Source organism: Lycium ferocissimum, unplaced genomic scaffold, assembly GCF_029784015.1.
Source record: "Lycium ferocissimum isolate CSIRO_LF1 unplaced genomic scaffold, AGI_CSIRO_Lferr_CH_V1 ctg6767, whole genome shotgun sequence".
NCBI lineage: Eukaryota > Viridiplantae > Streptophyta > Magnoliopsida > Solanales > Solanaceae > Lycium > Lycium ferocissimum.
The window spans coordinates 1-11332 of record NW_026726494.1 but is presented as its reverse complement, the minus strand read 5'-3'; the positions used below and the strand labels follow the sequence as shown (position 1 = coordinate 11332).

The window sequence follows — 11332 nt, the reverse complement described above, 5'->3', positions numbered from 1 at the left end:
TAAAGAATGACTTTCATCTAATTGTGGCATAATTATTGCCTTGTTATAGATTACAAACTTGGACAGTAGATTTTAAACGAATAGACGTGCTTCAAGGTATGTAAAGCTATCCCTTCCTTCTTTTTGGCATGAATTACATAAACGAGCGAACGATGAACATACATAATTCCAAAGAATTCTAGTTCTCAGTGGTACTTGACATGATAGTTGTCTTTGATTCTCCAGTGTTGGTTCATTCTAATTGTTCTATTGAATCTCAGGTGATGAGTTAATTTATATATGGTTGCTCATGATATTCTACTCGTGCATGCTGTTAATATATCATTCACCGAGTCCCGGGCTGGGTATGTATTCGTGCACAGTTTCCTTGCATTGTTCACCGAGTCCCTCACTAGAGGGCCGGGTACGGCATATGTATATATATGATTATTTCACCGAGACCCTCACTAGAGGGCTGGGTATGGTATATATGTGTATGACTTCATTCACCGAGTCCCATAATGGGTCGGGTACGGTATATTATATAGATATGCATGACTCTCATCTCATAAGGCACAGGTGCATTGGTATCTTTGATTATCATACTTGTCTCGTGTCATCTTTTATTCACTCATGATCTCCTTTATTGTATTTCATGCTTTATATACTCAAAGACATTTTCGTATTGACCCCTTTCTTCGGGGTCGCATTTCATGCCCGGGCAGTGCGACACCCGCCTTTGGTGATCCTCCACCCAGGACTTACGTCACCGTTTGGGGAGCTCCATTGCTTCGAGAGCCTAAGTCATTTTGGTACAGATCCTTTGATATAGACTTATGCATATCCAGGGGTACGGCGGGGCCCTGTCCCATCATATTTCACTATTATACTCTTAGAGGTCTGTAGACATGTGTGGGTTGTACATAGGTTTTGGTCAGCTATTTCGATATGGTTCATTTTGGGTATTCCCGTATATAGTGGCAGCCTTGTCGTCTTGCATATTACGTTATGTTTTGGTTAGCTGTGACTCCTCAGGAGACAGGTTCATTATGATATATGACGTTATGAGTCTATAGCTTGATTTTAATAATTTCCATATTGTCCTTAGTTTCAGTCTGACTATATCTAGCAGGTTCGTATACGAGTGTCCAGCTCGGGCACTAGTCATGGCTCATCGGGTTGGGTCGTGACACACACCGAGTCCTGAAAAGGTCGGGTACTTTATAATGATGATACCATATATATATATGTATATATGTATATGCTTGCATATGATTTTTAAACTCAAGCATTGTATGTGGTACGTTCTCAGATGGCAAGTTACCTGTATTCTCATTATATCTCCATCCTGCTTATGTTAATGATTCCATCCTTACATACTCAAAGACTTTTACTCGTACTGATGTCCCATTGCACGGGACAATCGCATTTCGTCTTTTAACAGAGTTATTGGAGAGCAACCGCAGTAGGACTTCCAGCTTCAGCGGTGTCAGCAAGTACCACTACTCCAGACTTGCTATCTTTGGTACTTTTATGCTAGTATAATAGATGTTCATATGTACACTCTTAGAGGCTCATAGACATAGTGGGGTATGTAAGTATTGTGTATGGTCATGTTGACCTTGTTTTGGTCTGTGATACTTTCCTGTTCGCCTTGCTAGCTTATGATACTCGGGATTTTGTAGCGACCTTGTCAGTTCGCATATGTTTATATGTGTGGGATTATCGAATATTTCTATGTTGGGCCTTTTCTGCGTGCAGGTATTCTTTGAGTTATGGTATAAAATTTTCAAAGTAACTGTTAAGTCAGGTGGTTCCCGGCCTACGGGTCGGAGCCCATCATACTCCTCGTCAGGGTATGACACATAGGTGCCCGCGCGACCCTAAATTGGGTCGTGACAACTTTTCTGCAAGAATGAGGTAAATATCTTGTCACAACACTGGCTTATGTCAAATGTGATGTTCTTGAAAGGATTGATCTGTGGGATAATATTAATAGCATGGCCGGTGGTATGAATCTTCCATGGTTTTTTGGTGGGGATTTCAGTGTCATAATGAATGAAGAAGAAAAAGTTGGTTGTCTGCCTGTTTCTCCTACTGAGTATGAAGATTTTGCATTTTGCATGAACTCCTATAAATTATCTAACGTTGAGTTTAGAGGGAATCCATTTACTTGGTGGAATGGTTGAGCAGGGAAAGACTGAATTTTCAAGAGATTAAATAGGTTTTTAGTTAACCAACAGTTACAAGATTGGTTTGGCAATTTGAGCATGAAACATATATCCAGAACTAGTTCAGACCATGCACCTCTACTATTGACTGCGGGAGAACATGCCCAACAGTTTAACAAACATTTTAGGTTCTTGATGTTCTTGTTGGAGTAGGATATTCATGCATGTAGTGGAACAACACTGGAGAACTGATTCCTTGAGAGATCCTTTCAAAGTTGAAAATGAAAAGTTTGAAAATTGTTCTATCCGAATGGAGTAGGAATACTTTTGGAGACTTGTTCAAACTGTTGAATATTACAGAGGATAGAGTCGGGATTAAGGAGCAGTTATTTGAGGTGGAGCCTTCTGAAGCATATAGAATGGTATTACAAAGGGCATACACAAAATTTAAAAAGTACCTTCATGTTGAGGAGTTTTGGAGACAAAATGCTGGAAAAACGTGGCAATCACAAGGAGATAGAAATACTAGATACTTTCATAGTCGTGCGAAGCGAAGACGGAAGAGACTCCAACTCACGAGAATTCAGAATGCAGAAGGAGAGTGGTTGCAAAACATTAATCATATTGCTTCTGAAGCTATTGATTTTTATCAGAGTAAGTTCACACAAGAAGAAACATCATCAGATATCAACTTAATAGATCACATACCTTACAGGATAACATAATAGCATAATTCTACACTATGTGCTATGTCATCATTGGAGGTGGTGAAGAATGCATTATTTAAATTTTCTGATGATAATGCATGTGTTCCGGATGGTTTCTCAGGTATATTCTATCAAAAGTGCTGGGATATAGTGGGAGCAGGTGTTTACAATGTGGTCAAAGCCTTTTATGAGGGACAAACTCTCCCAAATTCTGTCACTCATACTAATTTAGTCTTGCTTCTAAAGAAAATCATTATCAAATTTTTTTAGATATGAGACCAATCAGGCTCAGCAACTTTATCAACAAGGTCATCTCTAGAGTTATACATGATAAGTTGGAATTTATTTTACCTTCATTGATATCTTCAAACCCGTCTAGCTTTATAAAAGGTAGAAACATTATTGAGAATGTGTTGCTTACACAAGAACTTGTAGCTGACACTAGAAAGAGAGGGAAACCAGGCAATGTGATTATCAAACTTGACATTACAAAGGCATATGATAGAGTATCTTTGACGTATCTTGCTCAAGTAATAAAGAAAATGGGGTTTGTTGAAGTACATGTTGATATGGTTTGGAGACTAATAGCCAACAATTGGTATTCTATACTAATTAATGGACAATCTCATGGCATTTTTCACTCTACAAGAGGGATCAAAAAAGGTGATCCTCTATCACCAGCATTGTTCATTTTGGCCGTTGAGGTTTTGTCCACAACTCTTAATTCATTGTTTGATAATGGTATGTTTAGAGGCTATGGGAAGCCATAATGGAGTTCAAATTTGAGTCATCTATCCTATGTTGATGGCACCATAATCTTTACTTCTACTGAGAACGATTCATAAAAATGATTATAGGGGTGCTGCATGAATATGAGAGTGTTTCAGGTCAGAAAATTAATGCATATAATATCTCTTTCTATATGCATACTAAGGTGGCAAATGAGTTAAGTCAGGAGGTACAGTAGGTTACGGGTTTCAACAGAGGTGAATTCGCATTTACCTATTTGGGATGTCCTATTTTCCATATAAGAAGACAACAGTTGTTCTACAAGGATATGGTGAAGAAAGTAAGAGATAAATTACAAGCGTGAAAAGGCAAATACTCTCCTTTGGTGGGAAAGTTGTATTGATTTCTAGTGTGCCACAAAGCATCACAATATATCTTTTATCTGCAATGTCCACCAAAGTGTGTCATTAAGGATCTGCATAAGTTATTTAACAGAAACTAAGGAGGTTGGAAGAAGCAAACATTAGTTTGAATGGGAAAAGTTGTGTTTTCCAAAGCATGAATGAGGATTAGGCTTCAGATCTCTTTTTGCCTAACTCTGGTAGAGATTAAGAACTAGAAATACATTGTGGTCAAATTTCATGTGGAACAAATGCAAAGAAGAGATTTAGATCTACAGCGGTGCAGTAGAATTGAGGGAGTCAAACGTGGAAGATGATGTTAGAAGCAAGGGATGAAATGGAGCACAACATTTGGTGGGAAACTAATAATGAAATGGAGCACAACATTTGGTGGGAAACTAATAATGGTTCTTGTTCAGTTTGATTTGATAACCGGACAAAACATGGGGCATTGCATGATTATCTTCTTTCAAAATTTCAAATAGATGAGTCTGTAGAAGATATTGAGGAATTGATGGATGGAGAACACTGGAACATCCCAAAAATATAGGGCTTGTTTCCTAGTGACATTGTTGAGAATATCAGGTAGGAGTTGGACTATTTTTGTGAGATCAGATGGTAGGGGGTGAGATTTACAGTGACAAGTTTGCGGAAACTACTTAGGCAAAGATCTCAAGTGTCACAATATTGTGGGAAATTTTTGATAAAAGGGTTTCCATTCAAAGTGTCATTCCTTCTGTGGAGGATATGGTTCTTCAAATTACCAGTATATGAAGTGTCGATGAAAATGAAGATTTCTATAGTGTCAAGATACTGGTGTTTCCATGTTCAGCAACAAACAATGGATCATCTTTTTCAGTACAGGTCCATTTTCTAGAAAAGTATGGATATAATTTTTCATCAGCATTAGGTATTACACGGCCATTGTCATGCAAGCAGGTAGTGTGGAAGCCTCTAAGGTTGGGCTATTATAAGTGTAATACAGATGGTGCCACAAGAGGTAATACGGGGCTAAGTTCAAAGAACATGTTGCAGAATAAGTTATACTTGTGACTTTACGTATGCAAAGGCAAGAAGATTACCAAACATAACAAACGCCATTGCTGAAGCTGTGGCTATTGAGGAAAGGGTCAAGTACTGTATTGATCATTAGTTATTGCCATTAATAGTTGAAACTGATTCGCTAACAATATAGAAGGTGTTGGTTGGAACAAGGGAAGTACCATAGAGTATTGCACTGGTAGCTAAGAGTATTCAGTAACGGAGAAATGAGAAAGAAGTTACGTGGAACATATGTTGAGGGAAAGAACTATTTGGTAGATTTTTTTACTAATCTGGTTTTTGATTTTGTAGGTACAATATAATATAATCACTTTCAAGAAGTTCCAGCTTATGGAAGAAGATTAATCAACATGGGAATAGCTCAAACACAAAACTTTAGAATCAGATCTACAGCTAGAATACTCAACAAAAATCATTTAGGGGCAATGTTCTTAGGGAAAGTGTCACGACCCAACCCCGTAGGCCGTGACTAGTGCCCGAGCTGGGCACCCGTACGTACCCATCAACCATAATCGTTCTACTAATAGCATAAGCATAGTCGAAGGTAAGTCATCGCCCCAAAGCTGACATATATACATACATATACACATATATACATAACAGGCGTAAGCCTGTAAGGCTTTCAAAACATAAGAACACAAACCATACAAACACAACTGTACAGAACTCGCCCAAAACCCACACGTTTATGTCTACAGACCTCTAAGATTCGTAACGAACCATATGACGGGAGCCCGCCGTGCCCGTGAACAACATATATATACAAATAATGGAGTATTCGTACCCAAAAGTGTAGGCTCGATCAAGGGAGCTCTCCGTACAAAGGAATGGATGCCCTACACCGACGAACCACCGTAACGTACACCGTACCGCGCGGCATGAACGAACCCCCCGAAGAAAGGGGGGGTCGATGCACGAATATGTACTGAGTATGTAAAGCGGGAAAGACAGTAAACAGGATCATAATCAAAATAAAGAGTACGGAAAGTGAATATACTATCCTGAATGCCAAAATGCTTAGCTTCCTTTTAAAAAAACATTTATGTGTCATATATACGGAAATCAAAATATTATATGAGCTGATATTAACCGATGTGGGATTCGCCTAAACCAGTGTGGGATTTGTCCCACCACTGGGTTTGCCCCACCACCGGTTCCGATACCAACTGATCATAGTCCAGACTATCAAAATCACAAGTTATATGCATACAAAACGTGTCCCGGCCCTCTAGTGAGGGACTCGGTAAATAAGATCATCATATGCATATTGATTGTCGGAAATCATATGCGAGTTACAGAAAATATATATAATAATCAGAATATCAAAATGCTTACTGAGTAAATGCAAATCATGCATAGGGCTCTTAGAACGGTGGTCGCCCGCCTGTCGTTGGCGCCACACCACATCATACTCCAGAAGTTTTTCATGTCTCCGTATCCTCGTCACGCAAAGACATAACATATACCACGGTACCCGGCCAAAAGGGGCGCGGCGTACCGGACACATCATAACACCATTATCCTCGGTTCCTGGCCAAAGGGGCTCGGCGAACCGGACACATCATACTTCGGAAATATAGCTTAATGCGCACGATAACAACCGGCCCCGGGACTCGGCGAAGGAAATAACAATAGTGTGCACGAGCAGAGTCGTGAGAAACTATATGCAATTTAAAATTTTCATAGCCATATGCAATGTGTACACTTACAAAAATTGAACAAATTAATCAAAACAAATCATTATTTACAAATTAGGACCATAGTCCAATCAAATTTCCTTACGGATGCCATTCGGGAACATATCGACCGAACTTTGAAATCATAATTACATATCGGATTCATAAGCATAGCAATCCTCATTTCAGACTCGGTAAGTACGTAGGTAATCATGTTCGGGGGATTAAATAATAAATATACTAAGTTCTTTACAAAGACGTTAGAACTGTACAAAAGAAAGTCTCGAGGGCCCACGGACGAGCGTCAATCCCGCCCGGGCCCACCTCTGAAAGTTGGGGGATATTATGTCTTATGGAATCACCTATGAAGGTTTCGGGGCGATCCGAGCTTTTCTACAAAAGTTACGGGTGTTCGTAGTTTCGGGGTCATTTGGGAACCAACTTCTTTTAAAAACCAAAACTTTTATGCAACATTTCAAATTTAGTCATACAAAAGGACATTAGAACCAAATAAGAGTCATAGATACGCTCGGATCGCAAGAGTAGAGTTGCCTCGGGATTCGTGTCATAACCTACGTTCATCTAAGACATGCCATACAAAAGAAAGATAAGCTCTACATACCTTGGCCGCTCCTTAAGCTAATCCAAACTCAGGCCTCGGCTCTCCAAAATCTACACGACGTCAATGAATATCAACCATTAGCTATAAGTATTTCGGAAATTCAATTCCAAACTTTTCTCAATTCTACAGAAAATTGGGCAGCACCTCCCCTGTAAATACGACACCCCGAGAATTTAACTCGGCCAATTTGTCAACAACAATACCAACAACCATTCAAGAATACTTTAAATAATTCGCGCAACATTCCAAATGGCCAAACCAACATACTACATTGCCAAAACTTTCCAATTTCCATAGGAACGACATCAACACGTTTTCTCCTTCCAAATTCATAAACTACATCGACAATCCACACATTAACAACATTATCGTCACAAATTCAAGCAACTACATTAAGATCACATTAAACTTCAAATCAGCCCACACGGTTTTGATCTTCAACTAGGATCATTAAACTTCATTTTACATCATCGAATTCATAACGACGACAACCAAAATACTAGATAGCATTAATTCATTTCTTGCATACCAAACAGCCCCTACACGGCCCAACATCAACATATATTATTTCATGAGTTTCATTCATTTTCTACACCTTACAACAACACATAAACATGCTAAATTCAATTACTCTCCACTTCTACACAACACACACATATGCACGGCCTCACATACACATACACGGCTACACTTCAACTTCTATATTTTCATGATTTTCATTCATTTCCATACTTCGCAACATACACAAATCATCCATAACATATGAAAAATAAGATTGAATCATACCTCTTCCACTTAATTCTTCAAGTTGGGTATGAACCACGCCTTGAACCAACGCTTGTTTCTACCGCTCCAACGACTCCACCACGTTGTTATGCACCTTCTAAGGAGTGGAATTTCTAGAGAAAATTATTATTTTTGATCACTTTTTCTTGAGCTTGCTCTTCCTTGTTCTTGGCCGAATGGCCCTTCAAGTTTCTCTCCAAGTTTCTTGATTCTTCTAAGGTTGAGAAATGGTGAAAATGTGATGAATTAATCATCTTAATTTTACGTATAATAAGCCTCCATGTGGCCATGGCCCACATCATATGTGGCCGGCCACATGGCCTAATTTTTCATGAAATTCCAACTTTCTAAAAATAACTTTTGGCCCCCAAATTTTTCATGAGATGTTTAACTTTCCACAATCCACTTTTAATCCCAAATTCCATAATATCTTATGCCAATGAAATCATCACAATTCATGCTTTGAAATAAATCGTGGTTAAAAATCTACCTTCGTGTCCCGAACTAGTCTTGCCCCTAACTTTTCACAACTAACTTAGAATGTCCCGACGTACAAAAATGAGGGATATAACAGAAAGGGACTGAACTGAAAATAGTATTGTCTGCAGTGTGTGGTATTAACCTGAAGGTTCATTTCGCTGAAGACAACTCTATTCTTGGTTGGGACCACAAGTACGCAAATGTTGTTTATACAGTATCTGCTCCAGGAGATATAAGCATGCATTTTTTCAAGATCATGGTATCAAATGTTGAGCTGCTTGTAACGACCTGTTGAGTTGCTACCATAAAATTTTGAAATATTCGCAACTTTAACATCCTGGACCCTTTCAGTTCGCTAGTATTTTCGACGGACATCTTGCCTCGCGGGTCCCACTGTGCGGGAAAGAATTAAAACATCAAAATTATGGTGGGGACCCAGTCAGACCGCCCCAGCGATGGGATGACCTCCACAGCGGTCACGTCCTAGCGACCAAAACCTCGCCGAAGTGTAGGTAGGGTGGTGGCATCGGGCCGCTGAAGCAGTTAGTTGACCGCTATAGCGGTGACGCATAGTAAATTTCCCTATTTAAGACTTCATTTCGGGAATTGACCCCTTTTATTAAAAACCCTAAAGTCCAGCCGCCCCTCAAGCATTTTTAGAGCTCAAACTTAGATTTTCTGGGAAATGGGAACCCTCCTGACCTCTTCTAATCCCTCCTTCTCATAGTAAATTATTCCTAAGGTCTTCACCTAGAGACCTAACCAAATGGGTATCACGAATTCCTAGATATAAAAGTATAATTGGTTAGCTTGTTTTTCATATGGAGTTCTTTGATTTAAATCTCTCATGTTCTTCACCCTAGATTGGTTACTAACCTAGATTCCTATCTTCTTCCTAAATTGTAAATGGATTTTTCCATGAATCTTGAAAATGGTTTTTTCTAAAGGATAGAGTTAGGAATAACAACTTGGTCTAGCAATAACTCTCTATGGTTAGAAAAAGAGTTCATTTGGTAATGAAATCCTAGAAAATATAAGGGAGGTCTAAATTCCCAAATTTTCCTTTATCAATTTGAAATCCCTTATAAGTACTCTAATGGTGATTCCCATTTTTGGGTCTTGTGATGGTTTCAAGTATGTTCGTGCTGATTACAACGTGATGAACGAATCAAAGATCTAAGGATGTTCGTGGCACCCGTGTCACGACCCAACCCCGTAGGCCATGACTAGTGCCCGAGCTGGGCACTCGTATACACCTGTTATCTATAGCCATATACTACTAGCATGAACGAACTGATATGAGTATAAAGACAAGACGTATGCATATCAAAGCTACCTATCTTCTGAAGAGTTACAACCTTTAACAGTTAATATCGCACAAAAGCCGGCAAGGCTGTCATGTATATATATAGGGGAACATCCCAACAAAACATAAGAAGAGAAGGCTACCTTCGTACACAGCTTCCATAATAACATATATCTACGCGAGCCGGCAAGGCTGCCACTGCAAATGGGTACTCCCCAAACACAAGTCATGTCCACACAACAAAACATCAACTACACACGGACCCACACATGTGACCACGTACACTCTAAGAGTGACAACAACATCATATGACCCGGACAGCCCCGTCGTACCCCGAGCGACAACATATGAACATATAAAAAGGCTATACAACGAACATATGCTCCGGAACAAAGGAGCACTCGAAATAGCCGAGTAGATATCCTAGGCCGGCGGATCTCCAAAACGAGCGTCCGCACTGCGGGCATGAAACGCAGCCCCGAAGAAAGTGGGGGGTCGGGAATATGAATATGTACTGAGCATGTAAAGCATGGCAAACAGAAAACGAGGTCATAACCGAAGTAAGGAGTACAGAAAGTGGGCATAATAACCAGAATACCAAAATACTTACTCTTGAAATCCAAATCATGCATATCAATGTCATGTATCATATCTGGTCCACAATGGAACGGAGTGACATAAGCGAATAATCATCATGTTCATACCATAACACATCAAAATATCATAACTTACCATATGAGATGACATTAACCGATGTGGGATTCGCCTAAACCAATGTGGGATTCGCCAAACTGCCAGGTGATTCGCCAAACCAATGTGGGATTGGCACAAACCAATGTGGAATTTTGCCTCATCATTGGGTTTGCCCCACCATTAGGTTTGCCCCACCACTGGGTTTGCCCCACCAATGGGTTTGCTCCACCACCAGCTCTGATGCCAACTGATCACACTCCATAATACATATGTACATCATATAACGTGTCTCGGCCTCTAACGAGGGACTCCTGTGAATAATATAGCAGTAAGCACGAGCAGAATAATAAGCAATCGCGTAAATGCAATTTATCTTTTTGAGACTCGACGGATAGTAAACTTAACCGTCTCTCGAACATCGGACAATAATCACATTAAGTTCTTCCTAATTACCATCATAGACTATATTAAGGAACGTTTGATTCATATACATGTATCACCCTAGCATGTTACATCTTATGACGCGCTCAAGCATACCTATGCAATTTCTTTTTAAGAATAAGAACTTTTGTACATCACATACTAGTCAATTATTTAATAAATAACAAGACCATAACTCGATTATACCAACAAGCTTCAACATTAGGAACGAATAACAATCACATGTCATGCTAGGAGTTAGAGAGTGGAGTTACCCGAGGCTTGATTATATCATGCTTA

The 11332-nt window shown here is 39.5% G+C and overlaps 1 protein-coding gene across 1 annotated transcript; it reads left to right on the top strand.

Moving 5' to 3' along the window:
* The first annotated feature begins 2431 nt into the window (after window positions 1-2431).
* Window positions 2432-5394, top strand: LOC132045491 (uncharacterized). Its single transcript, XM_059436083.1, has 5 exons — window positions 2432-2804; window positions 2979-3017; window positions 3128-3598; window positions 3715-3815; window positions 5341-5394. The coding sequence occupies exons 1-5, from the start codon at window positions 2432-2434 to the stop codon at window positions 5392-5394; spliced, it is 1038 nt and encodes a 345-aa protein (XP_059292066.1).
* The last annotated feature ends 5938 nt before the right edge of the window (window positions 5395-11332 follow it).